The 25,629-nt window shown below is 43.3% G+C and overlaps 1 protein-coding gene across 1 annotated transcript in view; it reads left to right on the top strand.

Annotated features, from left to right (window-relative positions):
- Nucleotides 1–12,837, top strand: part of B4GALNT4 (beta-1,4-N-acetyl-galactosaminyltransferase 4) — a 232,801-nt gene extending 219,964 nt beyond the window's left edge. Inside the window, exons 16-20 of the mRNA XM_081936844.1 lie at nt 952–1,105; nt 3,353–3,425; nt 3,538–3,691; nt 6,691–6,817; nt 10,757–12,837. Coding sequence (XP_081792970.1) covers nt 952–1,105; nt 3,353–3,425; nt 3,538–3,691; nt 6,691–6,817; nt 10,757–10,871 — 623 coding nt within the window. The 3' untranslated portion in view covers nt 10,872–12,837. The remainder of the gene's footprint in view (nt 1–951; nt 1,106–3,352; nt 3,426–3,537; nt 3,692–6,690; nt 6,818–10,756) is intronic.
- Nucleotides 12,838–25,629: the final 12,792 nt, after the last annotated feature.

Genomic DNA, 25,629 nt, shown 5'->3' with positions numbered 1-25,629 from the left:
GAAATTATATTGGTGCTTACAGGGGTGGACTTTAAAAAATTCACAACGTGTTCTCTGCCCGGTTGTTGGGTGAGCGTTGCCTGGTCGGCTTCCTGCACGGTTGTTGGGTGAGCGTCACCTAGTCAGCCTCTTGCATCATGGCACTGGGGGGGCATTTTCATCTTCCCCGGGCTCCAGTGGCTTTACTTGCCCCTCCGGGAAGGCGAAAACAGCCTCCCCAGGCTCTGAAGGCCGGAAATGGGAACGTTTCTGGCCTTCCCGAACTTCCAGTAGGCACATTTCTTGCCCTCCCTGAGCATCCACGCATGCCCTGCACTCACCTGCATCCAAAACGGGCCATGTGGGGACTCCTGGGAGGGAAGGGGCAGGGTGGGTGGGGCCAGCCAGGAGTGGGATTTAGGGATTCTCCGAACTGCACCAAATCTCAGCTAGAGGTCTTCCCAAACCCTTGCGAACCCCCAGCAGCCCACCCCTGGGTGCTTACCTATATTGGCATGTCTTCATTGTATAATTCTTTCCTTCTGCTACTAGAAGAATGCAATGCTCAAATACAGAATTTCTATGGGCTAGAAACTTCTGAAGTCTTTTGAAGTCAAGATTGAAACCTATGCTGAGAATTGTCCGTATGCCCTTGCTATTGTGTGTCCATAAAGATAATTGAAGCTTTTAATTAGAGCAGTGGTTCTCAACCTGTGGGTCAGGACCGCTGTTGGGGTCAAACAACCCTTTCACAGGGGTCGCCTACGACCATCGGAAAACACATATTTTCGATGGTCTTAGGAACCGAGACACCAATTTTATGGTTGGGGGTCACCACAACATGAGGAACTGTATTAAAGGGTCGGGGCATTGGGAAGGTTGAGAACCACTGAATTAGAGGAATGTTTCCCCATGAACACTCGATTGAGTTTTTGTGTTAAAGTGACAAAAATCCCTGTTCATATTTTGCAGTGAAAAACCAAGCACGCTGGGTACAGCAGTTCATCTCAGACATGGCCAGCCTATTTCTGAACACCAAGGATGCCAACTTCAATATCATATTGGTGGATTTTGATAGTGATGACATGAACGTGGAGAAAGCACTTCAGGAGGCTCACCTGCCCAGGTAACCCAAGCAGTGATGAAAGCTTCAGAACCATTTCCGATGGTTCTCCCTAAGTCCTCAACTGCTACATCCGTGATGGCGAACCTATGGCACGCGTGCCACAAGTGGGACGCGGAGCCATTTGTCAGGGCACGCGAGGCGCTTCCGGTTTGCTCGGAGGGTGTTTTTAAGCATTCTGAAGGCTTCAGGGAAGCCTCTGGACAGTCCCTGAAGCCTCCGGAGGGCCTCCGGGGGGTCGGGGGAGGCTCTTTTCGCCCTCCCCAGGCTCCTATAAAGCCCCTGGAGCATGGGGAGAGCAAAAAAACCATGTAAAAATGGGGGGGTCATGCATTTTGCGCACATGCGCACTGGGGGGGGGGTTCGCGTGTTGCATTATGGGTGCGGCACGCCCGCACTCGACCCCCCTGCGCTCCCCCCCACTTGTGGCACGCGAACCAAAAAAGGTTCGCCATCACTGTGCTACATCTTAAAACTCCCAAACCTCTTTTAATGACTGCAAATGTTGCCCAGTACTTTTCTGTGCAACATATGGTAGGTTCAATTAACCACTAGGGAGATGGAAAGCTTTTTAAATAAAATCTGCTCCATTTCCTCTCTAAACTTGTCACTTCATTGCAAATAACCTGTTTTCTTCAGTGTGTAAGGGAGTGAGGCTTTAGTAGCAAAGAATAACAGCACAAATGAACCAGTGCTTGTGTATATAAAAAAGAAATAACAATAACAACACAGCTATACAAAGATCAAAGGTGTGTGTGTGTGGTGTTTATACTTAATGCCTTCACTCTATTAAATTTGAATGAGTTCTTAGTTCTATTAACTATTTTAAATATCAAGATGATAAATTAATAAGCATTTCTAGGGCTGCAGACTTTAATCAGTTTTATTGGTAGATTACAGTGGATGCATGTCTTACCTTTTATTCAGCCAAAAGAACTCCCAAAGCAACTTCGATAAATCCCATTCATTGAAAAAGATAAATAATCAGTGTATCAATAAACAACTAGTTATACTTTGGCTAAATGTTTTTGATATAATTATTCCAAAAGCCAATAGACAAGATATACCTGAAGGAAACTGAACCACTTAAGAACCTAAAAGAGACACCAGATATAAAAAATTAAAGGACAGTCAGCTTGAAGTCACCGCTATTATATGGAGTCTGTCCCCAGGATTAATATAGAGTAAGAAAAGAAGAAAGACAGCTATGACTGTGATTTTATAACCCAGCTTAGCATGCAGAGACAAGGTTGACTCAGCCTTCCATCCTTCCAAGATGGGTTAAATGAGGACTCAGATTGTTGGGGGCAATAGGCTGGCTCTGTAAACTGCTTAGAGAGGTCTTTAAAGCATTGTGAAGTGGTATATAAGTCTAAGTGCTATTGCTATTGCTCAAAAGCCCTAGCTGGCACAAAACAATTAGCCACTTTCCAGTTTGATCTTCCAAGTATGCCGATTTGAGAGTATGGCAACTTAAGGGTCAATCACTTTTAGGGTTTTTTCTAAAAAAAAAGAAAAGAGCAGAGAAGAAGCAGAGAGGGTGACAATGTCCTTTACTTCATCCTTGCCTATGCTCTGCAGTGAGAAGCAAGGGGCTCCTTGCCTTCCTATTGACAGTCTAAACCAAAAGTGGGGGAAAGGGAGGGATGAGGAAAGTAATAATAAACAACTGTAATGAAAAAGCCAGAAGAGCTGAGGGAGTGGTCCTGTGATTGACTTAAAACTTTGCAACAAGAGCCTGTGGATACGAACATAGAAGTAATTCCACTGAGTTAAATAGGATTTATGCCCTGTTAAGCATGCCGCCTGAATTAATCCGAGAAAACTCATTCTGAATTCGTGGGCCTGCAAGTTAAAGAACAGCTCCTAATTATCCATTTGTTTTTATGTCTCTTGGCTTCAATTATGGTTCTACAATGAGCAAGAAAATGTCGATGATGAACTTTCCTTCTTAAAATAACTGAAGAGTTCACTGATTAAAAAGTTACTGGTGAACTTTTGATAAGATATGAATTTATTTACATTTGGTTGAAAAGTGAAAGAGTTAAGAGTTAAAATGCTCAACTTTCTTGCATGTCCTCTTCTTGACTGTCATGTGCTCTCCTCCACCTAGAATAATCACTTCTTGATTTGTAGCCACTTCCTTGATATGGGAAACCTCTGCTATTAAGAGCCATTTTGCTGAACGGACTGTGCTTCCCGCTGGCTTCCCCCATCTCTGTGTCTTTACTTCTTGCCATTCCTTTACAGGTACCAGTATTTGAAACGTACAGGGAACTTTGAGCGCTCTGCGGGTTTACAGGCCGGGGTGGACGCCATAGAGGTGAGACCCAAGGAGAAGTGAGTGGGTCTTCCTGGGCAGTGGGAGGTGTTGAATGTATACTTTGTCCCCCCCCCCACTCATGGCCTGCCTATGATGCTCTTTCATCCCTCAGGATGGCAGCAGTATTGTATTCCTTTGTGACCTGCACATTCACTTTCCCCTCAATATTCTGGACAGCATCCGGAAACACTGTGTGGAGGGAAAGCTGGCCTATGCACCCATTGTCATGAGGCTGGGCTGTGGGAGCTCTCCACGAGAACCCAACGGTAAGGTACCTCTGTTGCTGCTGGGAAACTATTGCCTGTGAATTGGTGTAGCATTTTCAGGCACAGAATGGGGAATCCCGGCTAGTCCATTCCTTCGGGAGGCCTCCACTAAGTGGTTTTGAAATAAAAAGCACTAAATGATAACACTGACAAGTGTGGCTGCTCAATGAAAGCCGTCAGCATATGTGTGGCTGTTTTAGTGAAAAAAGCTGAGAGGAAGTGTATTCTTTTTTAAATATGTACCATATTGTTGCTATTAATGACTTATTATTGTATAAATGGGGCCATATGCTTATTCTCTAAAGTCTTCAGGATCATCTGAGTTTTGTGCAGTAGACATTCCTTTCTGCCCAATTTTCATCTCGTAAAATTCTGTTTCACAGTTGTAACTATTCTTGGAAATATGAAGTAGATGATTTCTTCTCCAGGGGCACTGTCTTTGCAGAGAAGACAACATGGGAAAGATTTAGACCAGAGACCAAAATCTGTGCCACATGTTGCTAAATTCCTATTTCTAGTACTCCTCCCTTTTGATCACTCTTGACTAGGACTGCTGGAACTTGTAGTTCAGCAAATCTAGAAGGTTACAAATTCCGTGTCTCTGAGATAGTTTGAGTACAACTATCATTAAGCCTATTTCTTTCCCCACTTTCTATATTATTTTCCATAATGGATCAGAAATGGAATTTCCCTGATATTTAGGCAAGCATCCAGGGGGAAGAAGTCTTGTATGACATTTGAATAGAAATAATTCATTTCTAGTCAGCAAAAGTAAAATAGATAAAATAGATGTTGGTGACAAATATACAATCATATCTCCTAATATTTTCGATATGGATACTATCAACAGGAGGATGGGGAAGTTTTCCTTTCACATTGTAAAGAATGGCTTACAAGCCGGTACATTAGGTACAGGTACATACTAATGAGAAATAAAATAGGCATACCTTTGGTATATAAATAACATGAATACATTAGACTTGATGACATTTTATCCTTGGAGAAGATCAACATTGTATTTTAAATAAAATTAGATTCTGCTATTTTTGTAGATTGATCCATTGACTTAAATATTTACATATGCTTTTCCAATTGCTCAAAGCTGTTTACAACTAATCCTAAAAACACAAAAACAAAAGTGCACCAGCAGAATGAAATAAAAGTGCATCCCAAAAAGAGAATAAATAAAGGTAGGTTGCAATTACTTGTTTTGCATACTTTAGTTGTGCTTCTTCTGGATGTGGAGAAAGAGACAAGGACATCTATAAAACCACTTTGGAGTCTAGCCCCTACCGTGTGCAGGAATCCAAAGGAGAACATCACAGACAGATGTCTGTCCAGCCACTGGTTGAACACAGTCAACTATTTTTCATCATGGAAGGGAGATCACCACCCCACTGGATAATTGACCTCTGTGCCTATTGTTAGGAAGGCTTCTTTCTAGCATTTAGTTAGAATCTGCTTCATGGTAATTTAAATCCATTATTCCATGCCTTGTACTCTGGAATGAGTGAGCCAGTCACTCTCTCTAAGTCCTAGGAAGATGACGATAGCCAAGCATTTCTGAACAATTCTGCCAAGAAAACTTCATGGACTTGTCCAGGTAGCTGACAAGAGTAACTTGAAGGTGCAAAAGAAAAAAAAACTGTAGGGAGCTGCATCAGTTGCTAGTAGACTTTTGGATACAATTTCAAGGCGTTCGTTTTGTTAAAATCTTTTGTGACTTAGACCTTCAATTGGGACCATCTGACTGAGGTAGAGTTTACCTTCTCACTTTCTACAAGGCAGGAGGACAGGCTGAGAACCTCTCCCTCATGAGGAGGAAACAGGCCTCCCTGGTGGCAACCCCTCCCTTTTGAACAGTTGACTCCTCCCTTGTTATCTTCAGAAAGCAGTCAAGACAATGTTTTTCCAATAGACTTTGGATAAGAAGATGGAGTTGAATTGAAGCTAGCTGACCCAGAGAGGAAATATTTTATCATTTAACTTTATAGTGTTGTTTATTACTGTATTTTTCAGAGCATAAGACGCACCCTTTCCCTCCAAAAAAGAAGGTGAAAATCTGGGTGCATCTTATACACTGAATACAGCATTTTTGGCCTACCAAAACCCTGCCCCTTTTGCAAAAATGGATGTGCAGAGAATTTGGGGGGCTTACAAAGTGTTCCTGGGGGCTGGGGAGGGCACAAATGAGGGGAAAATGGGCCATTTTGCACCGCCCCAACCCCCAGGAGCACTCTACAAGCCTCTCAAAGCTCTGCATCCCCCCCCCTTTTTTTTTGCAAAAAACAAGGTTTGCCAAGGGTTTCGGAGGCCTGCAGAGGGTAAAAACCTTTTTTTTTTTAATTTACCTCTTCCAAATCATGGTGCATCTTATACTCCAATGCGTCTTATAGTCCGAAAAATACGATACGTCTTTGTCTATAGCTTTTATCTCATTGTGAGCCAACTGGAGTGTTAGGAATGGGAAACATATGAAATATTGTATAAACATTCTGGAAGAATGCAATAGGAAAGCCATTTTATACTGTATCAGAAAGACTGAATGATTGTACCCAACCTGAATGTGTTTATCTTCTTTCTGTTCCCATAACTGTTCCTCATAAATCCTCACGTTATAGCAGGCAATTATACCTATTGTGTATAGACTCATTAGAAAATTATTTTGAATAAGAAGGTACATGCATACTCTTCCAGCATTTTGTTCATTAATAAGTGAGTGACAACATTCATTATGGAGCCAATTCTATACTAACTGGAAACCAATTTGATCTGAGCAAAGGTACAATTACAAGGGACATGTAAAGCTGGTGTACCCTTCCCCTACCCTAAATTGATTCGAGCATATGTTACCTCCTCATGTCTTTTGTATGTACATGAGATAATGTCATTTGCTACCACTACGGGACATAGTGCTATGGTCCAAACAGGACCATTCAAGCTTTTGATGCTTTCCATAACAAACCTGAACAAAGAATTCTTGGCTTGTCTTTTCTCAGGCTACTGGGAAGTAAATGGCTTTGGCCTCTTTGGGATCTATAAGTCTGACTTTGATCGTATTGGGGGGATGAACACAGAAGAGTTTCGGGACCGCTGGGGCGGGGAAGACTGGGAGCTGTTGGACAGGTGAGGCTACTCTCTATAAACTCCTCAGAACTCTTCTGGGCCATTTTGGAATTCTGTTGATCGCAAGAAAAACCAGACTATTTTTTTTTAACCTAGGAATATTAGGCAGAGAGGTTTCTATTGATGACTATCTATATACAGTATTTGCTTTTACATCTGCAGGATCATTAAATTATTTGCAAGCAATGCTTTCCACTTTTACTGTCCTAAGAACACAATGAGCTACAATTTTCAATAGGCAAGGGCAAACTGAAATACATTCCTTCCCCTCCCCATCACCGCCCTTCTCTCTCCTAGCAAGTCAGTGCTGTCTGCTTTTATTATATGTGGACTGGAAGTTGTGAAACTAACTTTAAAAAGACCTGGGCTTGCAAGCAAAATCTAAAATGTGTTTGAAGCCTGTGCAAAAATGCCCTCAAGCTATTAGCCTATTGAAGATTTCTTTTTCAAGTGACATAGATACCATTTCCACTTCTCACAGAGAACTAGAATGCTACACCCTCCCTTGATTATTTTTAACCCTTGCTTCATAGAGGGAAATCCAGTCTTCCCAGGTTTCCCCAAGAATGCTTTTAAACTTATTTTTTACTTTCAGATGGTCATCAATCTACAGCCATAATTGGGACTGCAGCTTTGGTCACATCACCATGGTCATAAGAAATTGGACCCAATTTTAGAATAATTTTTATGACTGTCATTAAATGAATTGCTGTGATCATGAAACAAATCCAGCTTCCCCAGTGGGTGTTTGCTTTGCTGGAAACTGAAAAAAATGTGATCATGTAACTGTGTGTATAAGGTCATAAGTGCGAGCAGGGGTCACAAGCCATTTTGCCAAGGCCATTGTTACTTTGAACCATCATTAAATTAACAGTGATAAGTTGGGGACTATCTCTGTTTTCTCTTGGGATAGGGTACATTTTCCTTTGATTGCTTCAGCCAAAGAACCAAATATTTGTCTTTTATCTTTTTCATTTTATTTATTTGCTGCTGGTCAGGACAATACAGGCAGTCCTCAACTTATGACCACCAACTGTTCAAAGTTACAACATATGTACCCTGGGGCTAGTTACAACCCACATTCAAACGTCTGGTTATCAGGGGACCCCCATTGTCACATGGCCAAAATTCAGGAGCTCAGCAACATGGGTACCTTTACAGTCATTTGCAGCATCCTGCAGTCATAAGATTGCAATTTTGTCAGTCAGTCAGTCATTTTTATTGCTGCCCATCTCAGCATGATTTTAGGCTTTAACAGCCAGGATCAACAGTTTAAATTAGACTTGCAAGCAAATATATACAGATTCTTTGTATTTAATTTTTCTAAATTCTTCAACTTTATGACTATTTTAGCTGCTACATTCTGAGCCGGAATTTCTACCCTGTAGAACTGACCCAGGAAAGTGGTATACAGCTAGTCCCTGACTTACAAACAGTTCACTTAGTGACTCTTCGAAGTTACAATGGCACTGAAAAAAGTGACTTATGACCATTTTTCACACGACCATTACAGCGTCCCTGTGGTCATGTGACCCAAATTCAGACGCTTGGGAATTGACTCACATTTATGACCGTTGCATTGTCCTGGGGTCCTATGATCCCATTTTGCACCCTTCCAACAAGCAAAATCAATGGGGAAGACAGATTCACTTAAGAACCGTATTACTAATTGAACAACTGCAGTGATTCCGTTAACAAATGGGACAAGAAAATTTTGAAGTATGGGGCAAAACTCACTTAACAAATTTCTCACAGGCACATAAATTCTGGTCTCACTTGTGGTCGTAAGTCGAGGACTACCTGTATATAGACTGGAAAGAAGAAGAGAATCCTTTCAGAGAAGAGAAAATTATTATGCCACAATAACTAGTTTGAATGTTGGCATATTCTGGGATTCTTCTCCAAGATCTAATACGCCAGTAGGAACTACCGTATTTTTCGCCCTATAAGACACACTTTTTTACTCCAAAAAAGAGGGTGAAAATCTGGGTGCGTCTTATACGCCAAATTCTTGGGGTTCGAATAAAAACATTACGGCCTTATTTTTGTTACTTTCACTGTTTACTGACTTTACTGACTGTTAATGAGAGTAAAGATAGTTCTTAATATGTTACATGGTTGACATAAAATTGTTCTTAAACTGCTGTTAACTTTATACAGTTGATATAAAATATTTTACTACAGTATTTGGTTCAGAATCTTTTTTTTTCTAGATTTTCCTCCTTTAAAATTGGGTGCATCTTATATTCCGGAGCGTCTTATAGGGTGAAAAATACGGTAGCACATTTTTTTTCCAGAAAACTAGCACATTGTTTTATTTTTACCCAGATTTTCAATCAGGTACAAAAGGCACCCTATACACCCTCTTGGTTGCATTCTCTTCTCAACATCTCTTGGTTTCCCCCTTCAACTATACAAGCTCTAGAGCAGAGGTTCCCATTCTTGGCAACTCAAAGACACATGGACTTCAACTCCCAGTATTCCACAGCATGGCTTATTTTTGTTGTCTGTGCCCAAAGCAATTCATACATACAGTATTTCTCCAACCACATACATTCTTTCCCACAGTAAGGTTACTGTTTCCTTTCGTCTGTTCTCGATAAATCAAAGGCAATCTCCCATTCTGAAAATAAATTATTGGGTCAGAGGGTGGAGGAAACTAGTCCCTTTGAAGTAAAGGCAGTTCATATTCACAATGTAAACAATGTGTAAGTCTGATGCTCAACTAACCACAGACTCCTGCATGTCCCTAGGTAGATCAAACAGTCTTGTTTTGCCCGCTGGAAATGGTTTGAGTTGAGACTTTGTCAAATCTTGACAAAAGGAGTTCCAGAATCCCAGAATAACTAATGAGGGCACCGCCCAAAATGTTTTGCAGGGCAACAGGTTTGCTCAGATTGAGTATGCATGTTTGCTCGGAAATTAATCCCATAGAATTTAATAAAACTTTCCTCTGAGTAAGACTGCAGAAGATTATAGCCTTAGCTGTTTGATTTGATGTACCCATCATTTATGTTTACTTCTAAATGCAATCCTGTCCTTAGTGAGGTCTTCTTAAAGTAGGAAATAGTCTTGATAAATTTCCTGTTGAAAGAGACAATGTACAATAAGAACTGGAAAAACAGTAGGTACAACATTTTAACTTCTATGCAGCTAGATGTATCAACACACCAATACACATCAACACATTTATAATTTATTTAATAACATTTAAATGTGGGGCATTACTGTTTAAAAATACTGGGGCAGTATGTACCACACAAGTGACTAAACCTATTACAAGCTGCCAAGTGTATGTTACCCTATAGGGAGAATGCTATAATTGAGGAGACCACAGGATCTGATTCACATACTGTGTGGGAAATACCTACTGTATATGTAAGGTCATATACAGGATCTTGCTGGTCCCATTTATCTTCACGCATATGAGCCCATTTATAATGGAAGAGGCGCTATTTCAAATATTCAGATTCTAAACGAATTAGGTCTTAAGAGACAAATGTCTTCATTTCAAGCCCCATGGCAGGATAAGCAGCGAATAAATGGAACCAAGTTTAACAAATGAGGCCCAGTCAGACATGGACAGAAATAGTTTAAGGTCTGATGCTACACAGTCCAATTCAGCATCCCTAGCATCTGGGGATACTAGTATCGGTATCTGGGGTGATCAATGATCTGATGATCACTAGATGGCAACTAGGGGGTCATCCAGATTTTTGCAGGCCAAGTCTTGTAGCACTGGCTGTTCCTGCACCAGATGCAGCTTCTGAACTAGCTCCAAATCATAACCAGATAATCCATACATATGAAGATATATTCCTGTTATGCGTGAAAGGGTTCTGTAGCAGATGTTTCCTTGGAAAAGCTAACTCGTGATCTTTCTGTCTCCTGTCTTTCTCTTTTCCCTTCCATCGCCTGATTTACTCCCATTGTTTCTAGGGTGCTTCAAAGTGGGTTAGAGGTAGAACGTTTGCGACTCAGGAACTTTTACCATTACTACCATTCCAAACGTGGCATGTGGAATTCACACGGCAAGAAGACACCCAAAGACTAAGCATCAGCTCGGCCATCAGTGGACTCCTCCTCCTCCTGGTCTTCTTTAAGCAGGAACAAGGAAGCATCAGCCACTGGACTCCACAGCATGACCCAGCACAGTTTTTCTACTGCTACAGGTAGCCTTCCGGATGCAGCATCTGTCAAGAGGCCAGGCCAAGAGCACTCGGAGTGGAGGTTTTCTACAGAACTACTATTTAAAGCAAACCATGTTTATTTTGGGATTTTTTGGTGACCTTTTCTTAAAGGGTCTAATTTCTTAGTCAGCAATTACATTTATTAACTCGGTAGTGCTGAAAGGCAAAGAGTACTGCTAATAGGAGAGTGTGGTAAGCCCACCAGTATTACTGCCAACCAGGAATGAGCTGGTGCAGCTTCTCAAAGCTCATGTAACTGTCAGGAAAAGTTTATGACTGTATTTGCCCTACTTTAACTCCTGAAGTGAGCAGGGAAGGGGGGGGGACTCTTCAATATGGAACCACAAATGGTTCCTTCTTGATATGTCTAGGCCACTGCACACTTTCATGCCAGTGGGAGAAGCTGAAGAGAACTGAAAAAAAAAATCTCAAAGGGGCGTAAAAAGACTTGTATTGGGCGAGAGGTGCTCCAGTTCCTTCCATGCAATTTTGGATTTTTGTTCCCTGCTAGCTCTGCTGCTTTTGCTGCTCCAGTCCCTCAATTATATTGTGCCTCAGGTACAGTGGTGGGTTCCAGATCACCCACATGGATGCACACAGCGCGCGCATGCATCATACCTGCCTGTGACGCCTCGACATGCCTCTGCGAGGCTCCAGCTGCTCGGCGGAGCATCGCGTAGGTGCCGTACATGCCATGCGTGTGCGCGGGAGCGCCAAAGACTTAAAGGATAGGTAAGGAGCTTGGGCAGGCGGGTGGGCCCTCCGGAGCACCGTACCAGAACGGTACCTGGTGCTCCGGGCAGGCTCCGGTATGCCCGTACCAGGCCGTACTGCCTTCAACCCACCACTGCTCAGATAGGAATTGCTCCAGAACTCCGCATACAACATAATTATAAATAACCATCTCCAATACCGGTGAGAAGGTAGAACAAATGCACTCCCCTGAAAAATTAGCTTTATTAAGGGGGAAGGAATAGCCAGGAAAGAGCTCATTGGAACCTTTGGGCTCCAGCATTTTTGGGGTGTGATTTCCTCATGAAAGGAATGGGATGTATTTTAGGTTTTCTGTTCTCCTACCTCTCTGGGTCCTCTAAAATCAAACCTCCACTTTTCTCCCCTGGGGGACACATAGACTCCCATCAACAGGATGCCTTTCCAGTAGAAAGATAGAGAGGCTGCAGAATTGGCAAAGGAACAGGAAGTGCAACTAACTCCCTTTCCTTCCACAACATAGTTGCTTCTGAATATCCTCCTCATTTTTCTTCATCTGTTGCTTGGTACGGACCAAGGCTGGACAAACACGAGAGACAAAATACGTTTGGTGTAATTGTCGGCAGAGAAGCAAAAGTTAAATAGAAATTCTGGGAACAAAGGAATTTTTTGGTTGTGATGAGCTTACAGTAGGAGTCACTGCCCATACTTCCCTACTCTGTGCCATGTTAATGGAGAACCCAACATTAAAAAAAAACACAACCATTTATTTGGGAGAGACAGAACCTAAGAATGTAGAGTAGGGACTGAAAAAATTGACTTGGTAGGAAGGGGCTGACCATGTCCCGTCCGTCCGTCCCCGTTACTGTTTTTGGAGCAACCTTCTCTCTTTATATACAGTGTATCAAAAATAGAGAGCGAATGAGGTTTCACTACTTTCTGGCTTCATCGTTGGGTTGCTATGGTGAGAATATCAAAACAGGAGTAGAGAGAAGGGCAAAACAATATTTCCAAGCTAATTTCTGTGAAATTATGAGGTAGAAAGCTGTTTTCAGAAAGTTATGTCTGATTTTTTTTAATGGATATTGTTATTAAAAAAAATAAAGTAAATGTCCTGGTTCCAATTTTTTTTCCTCGAGTTTCTGTTTTGTAAATTCATTTGAAGTCATGGTACCAAGTTTCCTTCCTGCAGAGGCCCAAACAAGGCCTGCAGTATTGATAGAAGACGATTTGCAGGCTCAATTGTTGCTTCCTCCAGATCACCAAAAAGATTTCCCATCCTCTCTGCCAGGTGCTGTTGTACTCAACCAGATGCAGTCCTGTTTTCACAGAATAGGGAATTAGTCTCATTAGATCTTTCATAACATACTTAACTGGCTCAGTGAGCATATCATGCCTTCAGCTAAACCCAATCAGCCCTGGGATTAATTGTTGCCCCATAAAGGCGCAATTGGTTGGGGCTGCAATCCAGGGATGAAATCCAGCAGGTTCTGACAGGTTCTGGAGAACTGGTAGCGGAAATTTTGAGTAGTTTGTAGAACTGGTGAATACCACCTCTGACTGGACCCAGAGTGGGGTGGGAATGGGGATTTTGCAGTATCCTTCCCCTGCCATGCCCATCAAGCTACGCCCACAGAACCGGTAGTAAACAAAAATTGAATTTCACCACTGCTACAACCCCTCCTCCAAGTCAGCCTATCATGCAAACATCTATGGTGATTCTGAGTCATCAAAGTCATGGTTGTCCCAAAGGTGTTTTTTCAAAAGGCAACTGGTCTTCCTTTGTTTTTCCTTGAAGATGTTTTGCTTCTCATCCAGTCAGAACTGAACTGAAGAAGCTTCTTGGATGAGAAGCAAAACATTTCCAAAGACAAACAAAAAGGTCCAGTTGCCTTTTGAAAAATCACCTTTGACTTGGTAGGAAGGGGCTGACCATGTCCCCCTCCCCACTCAAGTTCTGTTTTTGGAGCAATCTCTCTTTATATACAGTGCATCAAATATGGAGAGTGAATGAGGTTTCACTACTTTTCTTTTTCTAAATCAAAATCACCTTTGGGATTATCATGCAAACAAACTCAAGAGAGCTGATCTAAGGCTTCTTTCCCCTTCTTTCTCCTGCCAAAACAGAGATGAAAACTCTGGAATTATTTCCAAATATATCTCCATTTTGTTCTTATCCTGTAGGCACGTTGTGTGGAAAGCATTGGTAGAAATAAACACACAAAGGGAGAAGATGAACTGATTGCCCTTCACATGACTGGAACATCTGGAATGATGTGCTGTCAATAGCAGGAGTGGAGTTTCCTTGAGGGAACAACTGACTCAGAAATGTTTGGCATATATAGCCACTTATTAGAGCAGTTTACACCCAAGAAAATATACCTGAAGTATGTTTTCACCTGAAGCTATAAACAGAGAATAGCATCGCACACAAAAGTGTGATACAATGCTCTTTAGTATATATCAGGTAGAATATTCAGGCTAAAGCCGAGTTGATGAACCTTAATCAGGAGAAGGTAGATTTATTGAACAATCTGTTAAATTCATTTATGAGAGTTTTCTTCCATTGGTTGATAAGAATAAATGCTGTTAAAAAGAGAGTCTGTTCAAGAAAAGAGTAGGAGATGCTAACTCTCTGCAAATCTTTCTGGAAAAGCTTTTAAAAACTCACCATGAAAATTGCTTCAAGGAGCTGTTTGGTGACTGTAATGATTTTTGTAACACCTAACAAAAAAATCCCTTTCTCTTTTCTTTGCTGCCCTTCTCCTATTCTCAATTTCTGTTTTTCCCCCCTCTTCCTTTTGGCAGGGAATGAGAGAAAATTGTCTGGGTCTGTATGTATATTCTTGGTTTTTGATTTTTTTTTAATGAATGTAAAGGCTCTGTGTGTGTGTGTGTGTGTGTGTGTGTGAGAGAGAGAGAGAGAGAGAGAGAGAGAGAGAGAGAGAGAGAGAGAGAGAGAGAGAGAGCGAGCGAGCAGTGTGTAAGTGCAGTTGGGGGGAATTCATTTTATATGAGTATAGTACCTTATTTTATAGACAACTTTGATCAGTGATATTGATTCAGTTTTTCAGTATGGTTTTCTGTGTTACAGATTTTGGCAAGGGGGTTGAATGCACGTGAGACATGTTTTAGCAGTAATAAGTAGGCAGGGATGTAGATAGGCACCGAGGCTTATCAGAATCATATTTGCCTCATGTGCCTGGTTGCTCAGCCAGAGCAAACAAACAAACAAACAAAAGAAGAGCATCAACAATGCTGCTGTCCCATATACCCAAGAAAATATACCTGAAGTATGCAGAAAACCAGACCAGTCATGTCCCTCCCTCCCCAGCTATTTTCAGCCAGGGTGGGGCTATGTGTGTCTGTGTTTTTTAAAAAAATATGTGGATGAATGTAGGGGGGAATGGAACTCTGCTTTGCCCTACCCAAAGGCCTGTGGGTGGAGATGCATTATTTGCAAGAACTTTGGAATAAAGAATTGGAATGCCTCACATTTACTAATCAATGTGAAGGCTCTTGGAGAATATTTGGCATGGTTTTAAATCTTAGGATGAGGTTAATTCAACACCATGTGCAAATGTTCAGATTTACCTCTGAGAATGTATAAAAAGGTTGGCTATAAAGGTACATTTGGATCCATAGTGGGCAAGAATGCTTCATATCTAATGGGGGCTTCATATCTAATGGGGACTTTAGACCTATTGTCTTTCTCTTAAAGAAGTACAGGTGAAACTCAAAAAATTAAATATCGTGCAAACATTCATTTATTTCAGTAATGCAACTTAAAAGGTGAAATTAATATATGAGATAGACTCATTACGTGCAAAGCAAGATAGTTCAAGCCATGATTTGTCATAATTGTGATGATTATGGCATACAGCTCATGAAAACCCCAAATCCACTATATCAGAAAATTAGAATATTACATGCAATCAATAAAACAAGGATTGTACATAGAACAATATCGGACCTCTGAAAAATATAAGCATGCATATGTACTCAGTACTTGGTTTGGGCCCCTTTTGCAGCAATTACTGCCTCAATGCGGTATGGCTTGGAAGCTATCAGCCTGTGGCATTGCTGAGGTGTTATGGAAGACCAGGATGCTTCAATAGCGGCCTTCAGCTCTTCTGCATTGTTCGATCTCATGTCTCTTATCTTTCTCTTGGCAATGCCCCATAGATTCTCTATGGGGTTCAGGTCAGACGAGTTTGCTGGCCAATCAAGCACAGTAATCCCATGGTCATTAAACTAGGTTTTGATGCTTATGGCAGTGTGGGCAGGTGTCAAGTCCTGCTGGAAAATGAAGTCAGCATCCCCATAAAGCTCGTCTGCGGAAGGAAGCATGAAATGCTCCAAAATCTCCTGGTAGACGGCTGCGTTGACCCCAAACTTAATGAAGCACAGTGGACCAACAGCAGCAGATGACATGGCTCCCCAAATCAACACAGACTGTGGAAACTTCACACTGGATTTCAAGCATCTTGCAGTGTGTGCCTCTCCATTCTTCCTCCATACTCTGGGTCCTTGGTTTCCAAATGAGATGCAAAAGTTGCTCTCATCAGAAAAGAGGACTTTGGACCACTGAGCAACAGACCAGGTCTGTTTTTCTTTAGCCTAGGTAAGACGCTTCTGACATTGTTTGTTGTTCAGGAGCGGCTTGACAAGAGGAATACGACATTTGAAGCCCATGTCCAGGATCCGTCTGTGTGTGGTGGCTCTTGATGCACTGACTCCAGCCTCAGTCCATTCTTTGTAAAAGTCCCCAACACTTTTGAATGCCCTTTTCCTGACAATCCTCTCCAGTCATCCCTGCTGATTGTGCACCTTTTTCTTCCACACTTTTCCCTTCCATATAACTTTCTATTAACGTGCTTTGATACAGCACTTTGGGAACATCCAACTTCTTTTGCAATAACCTTTTGAGGCTTTCCCTCCTTATGGAGGGTGTCAATGATGGTTTTCTGCACAACTGTCAGGTCAGCAGTCTTTCCCATGATTGTGATTCCTACTGAACCAGACTGAGAGACCATTTAAAGGCTCAGGAACCCTTTGCAGGTGTTATGGCTTAATTAGCTGATTAGAGTGGGACACTTAGAGCCTAGAATATTTCACCTTTTCACAATATTCTAATTTTCTGAGATTGTGGATTTGGGGTTTTCATGAGCTGTAAGCCATAATCATCACAATTATGACAAAACACGGCTTGAACTATCTTGCTTTGCATGTAATGAGTCTATCTCATATATTAGTTTCACCTTTTAAGTTGCATTACTGAAAGAAATGAACGTTTGCACGATATTCTAATTTTTCGAGTTTCACCTGTAGTATCTTTTCTTGGTCTTGGGCCCATGCAGGCTAAGGCAAATGCTTATCACAGTTAAGAAGGCAGTTGCTGCATTTTTAACTCTCTTTACGTTCATGCAGCTACTTTGAGAATCCTGGAATATTCACTGCTGCTTTAAGGAATATTCAACAGGTTCAGACAGGGTGCTTGCAATGGATCTGAAGCACCTTTGTCTGTTTTGCATTTGAATCTGTCACCCCTCCAGTTGGCTGACAACCACTTTATGCTGGAAATATAAAATGATGCAGGTCACTTATGCAGAGGAAATGAGCTTGCTCCACTATCATGCTGTTCTGATTTATATTTATACCTCTATCCATTAATATGCTTTTTGAAGAATAACTTAGTTTAAACATCTGAATGTGATTTTCAATTATGTACAAAAAGGTAGTACTATATGAATAATTATACATTTACAAAGCGTGATACGTAGCAAAAAGAACATTTTTATTTTACAATGGAAAAACAACGTGCCATCCTTGATTTACAGTCTTGAATTGATAAGATGTGTCTGTTTTTTTGCTTATGAACTGGCTCTTTGTCAACGAACCCGAAACAGTAATCAACATTATCCTATGGATAGATAGACAATGATGGATTGACAGACAGATCCCTTGTGTTTTTGTCCTTTGATCTCCCTTTTTTTTACTAAGGCAATTAAAAAAAATAGACACAAGTACAATAAAGCCAAACTATACCTGCTAGGCAAGTAGGTTCAAATTTGGTCACCGTAACCAAATTGCTGCCAGCTAAGCTTGAAGTAGGTCAAATCAGTAGTCAAAGTGATAAAAGAAGTGAGAAAGAAATATATACATTAAAGTATGTAGACACCACCTCGGTTGGTGCCCTACAAAGGAAAGAATTTATACTTGCTCTCTACTATATTAAACTGGGCAAAACCGAGCAATACTTTACTGTTCTTCTTTACAGCTGGTTGAGCATGATGATGCATCAGCAAAATGTCTCCTAAGCAGCGCTCAGGACCTGTTTCATTAACATCAACCCCGTCCTACAGGTTTTCGTGGGGTGGGGTGGGGTGCGGTTGGGCAGGTAAGAACACGGTGTCATTCTGAATAACTTTTTCGGGGGGAGGCTATGTTTAGAACCAAAGCGGTGGGGAAATGTGGACTGGGACCACTACCTAAGAAAAGGAAAGACACACAGTCTCTCTCTACTGGGGTTAGGAAAGTAAACATTTTCTTTTCTTTAAAGCAAGTACTACAACAACCTATCTAGGGACCATAGTATTTCTTTCTGTGCTAAAAGCTGCAGCTTTCAGGCAGAAGCTTAGCCCCCGTGTCAAGCACACACAGAGATGTGGCTCTGATGCAAATGACTACAGCCCAAAGTTCTGGTGTTCCCTTAGGCAAATGCATGACTTCAAACAGCTACAGATGGAGTAGCTCTCCTAGCCACGATCCTGGCCCCTAATTAGTGGTTATTTTACATTTTGTTAGAGAAAAGCTACCACACTGAAGACAAAATACGGGCATTAAACAGTCCCACAGTGAAGTTTCATCACGAAGAAGAGAGTCCTCTTCCCAATGGCTACATGAAACGATATTAATGAATAAATCTCATCAGTGCCCAGAGGCATTTGGCTGCATCTCCGTTTCACAAAAGGTCAAAAAGCTGGTTGTGCTCTGGTTCTTGTTTCTAGGGAGCAAAGCTGCTTTTCTCCTCCAATTCACCTTCAGGTATCCACAGCTGTTCATTCCTGTTTGTTGCTCTGTTTTCTGAAGTCATGAGTGGTATCCTATGCATGTGGAGACTTGATCTAATGCCGCTCTAAGCAGATTGCGAAAATGTACATTAATTCCATTAAGTTGCTGTTTTGAATCTTTAGGTTTATGTCCAAATTAAGTCTCCTTAGAGTTCCCCGGTAAAGCTGATCTAATATAGTAATATATAGACTACACACTTTCTACTCTCCATCTGAATTACTACAACAGGGTTGGTCAGCCTCTAGGCCATTTATAGTCCCTCAATGCTCCATCTATAGATCCATAACTCCTCCCAGAGTATGGGGAGGGGGTTTTCTATTTCGGCATAGGGTTTAGTGTCATGAGAAAAATAACTTTTTAAGAGTCTGCAAGAATTAGGGAATGATGCTTGGTTTTTACCTCTCTCTAATTCCTAAAATGAAAAGAATGGCTGAAATTTCAATCCTAACCTGTCTAACAAAGACATCGTCCCCCCAGCCTACAGTTAAGGCATAAAACAGTTCAGTTCTTCCTTGCCTAAAATTTTCACACTCATCTGACTAAAATGAACTTCATTCACTATTTCATCAGATGTTTCTTGCAAATCTAGTTGACTTGCTCAAGTCTCTCTGAGCAAGGTCAACCTAGACATATTATGTATCTTAAAAGGAACATGATTTGGACCATTGCAGGTATTACAATCACATCCCATAGAATGGAGGTTGTTTAAATGATCAAATCAAAAGTCCTGAGGATCCACCGAATACCCAGGAATTGGGAACTGATATTGTCTTGTGGGTCAGATAAGCATTCAATGAGCAAGCCATAGATAAGTCTACAATTGAGGACTATCAAACCTTAGTTTGTTAAATGGCAAAGAACATACATATATTCTCCTAGTTGCATTTCAGTGGAATGGAGTCAGCCTATGTTAGATATTTGTTCTAACTACAGTGGTTTCCATCAAGGTCCTATGTTCCAGTGGGAACAGAGGTTTAATCCTATTGGTCGAAGGGTCTGACAGCTCCCTATAAAAGGGCTGCTGTCAGACTCCACCTTCGCTGGATTGTTCTCACTTGTTGTACTTAATAAAGAGCTGTTGTTACCATTAAGCCTGTGTGTGCCTATCCATTACCCAATCTAACAACCTGAACCCCTTCTTAATTAAGGCAATCATGAAGCATCATGCTCTGACTGTCCCACCCACTGAAGATGGGAGACTAAGAAGGAGACATCAAAATGGAGTGACCAAGTCACTCTGCTGACTACCAGAATGGGTAGTCTGCTGACTTTTTAGCTGGCTCAAGGCCTTATAAAGCCAAAATCATATTGGGACCAGGATCCTTAATAGATACTGTTAGATATTAGCATATATCGTAGGAAGTCTCCTCACTGGTCCGCTGCTACAACGGGAAACAGGCATCGCTCTGATTGGTCGAGAGGCGTACCCGAGTCCTATAAAAGGGGAACCCTCCGGCCACAGAGCAAGCTGGATCACTACTACTACTAATAAAGAGCTGTTAAGTCACTTCGTGTCTGCAGTCTGTTCTCTCGTTGCCCAGATCTAACATTGGCGACAAAGGTGGGATCGAGAGACAGATAGGACGAAGAACGCTACCTCCAGAATCTCCGGATTTGATCCAGCCTAGGAATTCGGCAGAAATTCCGGCAGCCATCTCAGGCCACCACAGCGCGGCAAATTCAAACGAGAGAAGATGGCGATGCACACTCCCCCCGCTCCATTCGACCCAGCGAACGACGAATGGGAAGCCTTCATGATTCATTTCGAGTGTTTTCTCGAAGCGAACGAATACACGGGGATCACCGACGCCCGGAAGAAAAACATCTTCCTCGGCTACTGCGGAAAAGAAGTCTTCAACACGGCCAGAGACCTCACCGCGCCTACTCCAATACAGGCAGTATCATGGACGGCGTTGCAACAGGCTCTACAGACTCATTACGCGCCAAAACCTTCCCGCCATGTTTGCCGCCAAGCATTCAACACGAGGAACCAGAAGGCGGGAGAATCTATCAACCAGTACGTTGCAGCTCTACGAAAAGCAGCCACACACTGTGCATTCAGAGACCTGGATGAGCAGATTATGGATCGACTCGTTAGCGGGCTGAGAGACATTTCCCTACAAAAACGGCTGTTAGCCAAAACCAATTTAAGCCTACAGATTGTACTCGACGAGGCAAGAGCTTCAGAAGCAGCAGACAGATCAGCGGAGACAATTCAACGCGGGTTCAACACAGGCCAGCCAGCGCCAAGACACACCAGAGTCCACTACGAGGACACCATTCCAGATTTCGAGGATCCCGAGCTCGAGGAAAGTCACCTGATGCGGAGCAGTCACGTGAGACCTGGGGGGAGACCCGGATTCCGTTTGCCGCCCTGCGCAAGCTGCGGAGGGCGCCCAGAGAGAAATCCACAAGTGTTTACTCAGAGAGAAAATTCCCAAAGAGCTGAGCGAGCGTATCCCCAGAGAGATTACACACAAGGAGCTGAGCGAGCGTATCCCCAGAGAGATTACACACAAAGAGCTGAAAGAGCGTTCTATCAAGACGCTCAACGAGAGTATTTTCAGGATACAGATGCTGAGATAGAGTTGACCCAGAGAGAGGAGTTGCGAACGTATCTCACCACAATAAGTCAGGTCCGCACCAAGCGGTCCAAAAAGCTGAAAGTCACAGTCCTCTTGGAGGGCTCACCTTGCGAGCTGGAAGTTGACACGGGATCGTCCCTGACGATCATTTCATGGGCATCCATGAAACAGGCTATACCTAGCCTCAAAAAGAGCCAACTACGTGTTCCAGACATCCTGCTACGAGACTACCAGGGGAACCAAGTCCCCATCGTGGGCCAAGGCACATTCCAAATCCGTTTCAAGGACATCGTAGCCCAGCTGCCCGTGACCATCGCCAGCGCGCCATTACAGAACCTTCTGGGACTAGACTGGTTTGAAGCCTTGGGGTTAGAAGTCACCGGAATAAACGCAATGGAGAACAGCAGCGCTGAGCAGATATTTAAGGAGTTCGAGGATGTATTCAGCCCCGGTCTTGGTAAGTATGTGGGTAAACCAATATCATTTAATTTAGACCCCAAAGTGGCACCAATCCGACTTAAGCCGAGACGAGTGCCTTTTGCACTCCGCCCAAAAATAGACAAGGAAATAGATAAATTAGTAGAGCAAGGAGTCCTTGAGCCGGTGGATCACGCGCGTTGGGAAACTCCCATTGTGACCCCAGTCAAACCAGACGGATCAGTCCGCATCTACGCGGACTATAAATGCACAATTAATGTTACGCTACAACAAAGCGCGTATCCTGTGCCTGTAGTACAGCACTTATTGCACTCGTTGGGGCCAGGAAAGGTATTTGCTAAATTAGACATGGCACAAGCTTACCAGCAGCTGCCCGTAGATAGCGCCACAGCGGAGGCCCAAACTATAGTGACGCATAGAGGGGCATTCAAATGCAACCGGCTGCAATTCGGTGTGAGCGTTGCTCCAGGTTTGTTCCAGAGCGTCATGGAACGGCTTTTGCAAGGGATACCGGGAGTCGTCCCCTATTTCGACGACATCTTGGTGTCCGCTGCAAATGAGGAGCAATTAAATAAAAGAGTCAGAACTGTTTTGGCCAGAATCAGAGAGAAGGGTCTCCGCCTTAAAAAGGAAAAATGCCAAATTAACGTGCCTAGCGTAGAATTCCTGGGATATAGAATCGATGGTCAGGGAATACACCACACTTCAAAGAAAATTAAGGCAATCCAGGACGCCCCCACACCACGTAACCAGACCGAGCTGCAGGCCTTCCTCGGACTACTTAACTTCTACAGCGTTTTTCTGAGACAGAAGGTGACCGTTGCTGAGCCGCTACATCGACTACTCCAGCGAAACGCACCATGGAGATGGGGACGATCCGAAGAAGCAGCTTTTGCCGGGGTAAAGCGCCTGCTCACCACTGACTCGCTGTTAGTCCAATACAGCCAGACACTACCGCTAGTATTGACCTGCGACGCATCACCCTTTGGAGTCGGCGCAGTCCTTAGCCACAGGATGCCAGACGGAAAAGAAGCACCCATCGCTTTCTACTCTAGAACTCTTTCATCGGCCGAGAGGAACTACAGCCAGATGGACAGGGAAGCGTTAGCTGCGGTAGCTGGAGTAAAACGTTTCCATGAATACCTCTACGGCCGCGATTTTGAACTAATTACTGATCACAAACTGCTGTTGGGACTTTTGGCGGGAAACCGCCCCACCCCGGTCTCCCTTTCTCCACGCATGACCAGGTGGACTGTTTTCCTGGCTGCGTACTCCTACAAGTTAATTCATCGACCGGGCTCCACTCTAGGACACGCAGACGCACTCAGCCATTGCCCACTACCGGACCTTTTGCCAGACCCCACTCCCAAAGTACCGGTGTTGCTCATTGACTGTTTGGACTCTGGACCGGTTTCTTCCTGCGACGTTGCAAGGTTCTCCTCTAAAGACAGTTTAATAAAGCAAGTTCAAACTTGGGTTTGGAGGGGGTGGCCGAAGGGAAACATGGGCCCAGAATTCAAAGTGTTTTGGTCAAAACGGGACGAACTCTCAGTGTTGCAAGGTTGCTTATTGTGGGGGGATCGAGTTGTTATTCCTTATGCTTTACGTAAAAATGTGTTAGATGCATTACATGTTGGGCATCCGGGGATCGTTAGGATGAAGGCTTTAGCGAGAAGTTACGTTTGGTGGGCAAACATGGACAAAGAGATAGAGGAGTGGGTGGCCACTTGCGACCCATGCCAAGAATCGAGACCAGCACCCCCGGAAGCGCCCGCCACAGAATGGGAAAAGCCGAAAGCACCCTGGTCGAGAATACACATCGACTTCGCAGGGCCAGTTCAGGGTCAGACTTTCTTTATAGTTGTGGATGCATATTCCAAATGGCTAGAGGTAGTCCTAATGACTTCAACCACGGCAGAGGCAGTCATTAAGGTTCTACGGCGACTTTTCGCCACTCATGGCCTGCCCAACCTCCTGGTCTCCGATAACGGGCCCCAATTCACGGCCATGCATTTCGAAACGTTTTTAGCAGGTCAGGGAATTCGGCACGCCCTCGTCGCGCCATTCCATCCGGCATCAAACGGACAGGCGGAGAGAATGGTGCGATCCGCAAAAGAGGCCCTTGCTAGGATGGGTCCAGGTGATTGGCAAACACGCATAGACCATTACCTCCTCATTCAGCACATTACCCCCAGTGCAACGACGGGAAGGAGCCCCGCTGAAATGCTCATGGGCCGCCGTCTACGGTCTCACCTGGACCGTCTTCACCCCAACTACTCTGCCACAGCACCCCCAGACTCCACAAGCAAAATTCGGAGTTTCAGCATAGGGGATTCGGTATACGCCCACAACTATGCAGGGGGAACATTGTGGATGCTGGCAACGGTCATTGGCATCACGGGTCCACGATCGTATCTGTTAGAACTAGAAGATGGGCGGAATTGGAAGAGGCACATCGATCAACTTCGGGGTCGCCTGGCGCACTCAGACCTACGAGCCGAGGACGAGAGCTACCTACCAATGCAAAGTCAGCCACTCGAGAGGCCCAACACAGAGAACTACGACACCTGCGAGCCCAGGACAGAGCAAGAGGTCGAGCGTGAAACAGAGCAACCCCCAAGCAACATAAGCGAGCAGACCCCCGAACGCCCAAGCAACGAAAATCTGAAAACACCAGAACTCGAAGCAAAGAAAGCAACTGATCCTGCAACTACTCCTGACCAACCCGAACTACGACGCTCCACTCGAGTAAGGCAAACTCCAACATACCTTAAGGACTACATAACCAACCGCAATGTTCCGTCTAAGAGGGGAGGGGTGTTAGATATTAGCATATATCGTAGGAAGTCTCCTCTCTGGTCCGCTGCTACAGCGGGAAACAGGCATCGCTCTGATTGGTCGAGAGGCGTACCCGAGTCCTATAAAAGGGGAACCCTCCGGCCACAGAGCAAGCTGGATCACTACTACTACTAATAAAGAGCTGTTAAGTCACTTCGTGTCCGCAGTCTGTTCTCTCGTTGCCCAGATCTAACATATACCTTCACTGTTACAGATCTTGTCGATCACTGGAAAGCTTGGTGATCTTTGCAGAAGCTCCACCATTCAATGATATGTGGGAAGGACTTTTTGTGATAACACCAGTCCTATAGAATATCTGTCCCCTGAAATATTCCTATAGAATAACCTCTCCCCTGAAATCCAGCTTTAGGCACCCATCAAAGAGCTCATTCTTCACCCAAGCTGTCTGTGATGAATGGCTTGTTATTCATTGAGTTGCTTCCATTTCTCCTGCGCCACTTTGTTGAATATTTATAATAGTTTCGATTGACTGATTTTAATTGTGTTTTAATTATTTGTAAACTACCCTGAGATGCAGTTGCAGCTTAATTAGCCTTCTCCAGTAGTGTTGCCAGATATGTTGATTTGCAAATTGCATCGTTCCCAAAAAGTATGCCATTGGTGATGGGAGTGCCTAGCTATCTCTTAGGATATAAACACTAAGCAATAGCAGTCAAAAGCCTGGATTTTTCCACTGCAGGAGGAAGGTTGCTCACCATGCCTGCACCTTATTTACTAAAGTACAAAAAGGAGCTGAAACAGAAGAGGACAAAGCAAATGGTCAAACACCATTTCAAGTGCAGGTTTGCTACACAGAAAAAACTATCTGGCCACATCAACTGCATCGACTACTGCTTTAGTTAGCAATGCCCATTGTACTGTAGTAAAATTATAGCACTGGAATCAAGACGTTTAGCATACATATTGTGAACTGTAGCTTACAAGGCTTAGAGGAACTTGTGAAAAATTGAGAAAT

This window comes from Natrix helvetica (assembly GCF_964273705.1).
Source record: "Natrix helvetica genome assembly, chromosome: 1".
Classification (NCBI taxonomy): domain Eukaryota; kingdom Metazoa; phylum Chordata; class Lepidosauria; order Squamata; family Natricidae; genus Natrix; species Natrix helvetica.
This window is presented reverse-complemented; position numbering and strand designations above follow the sequence as displayed.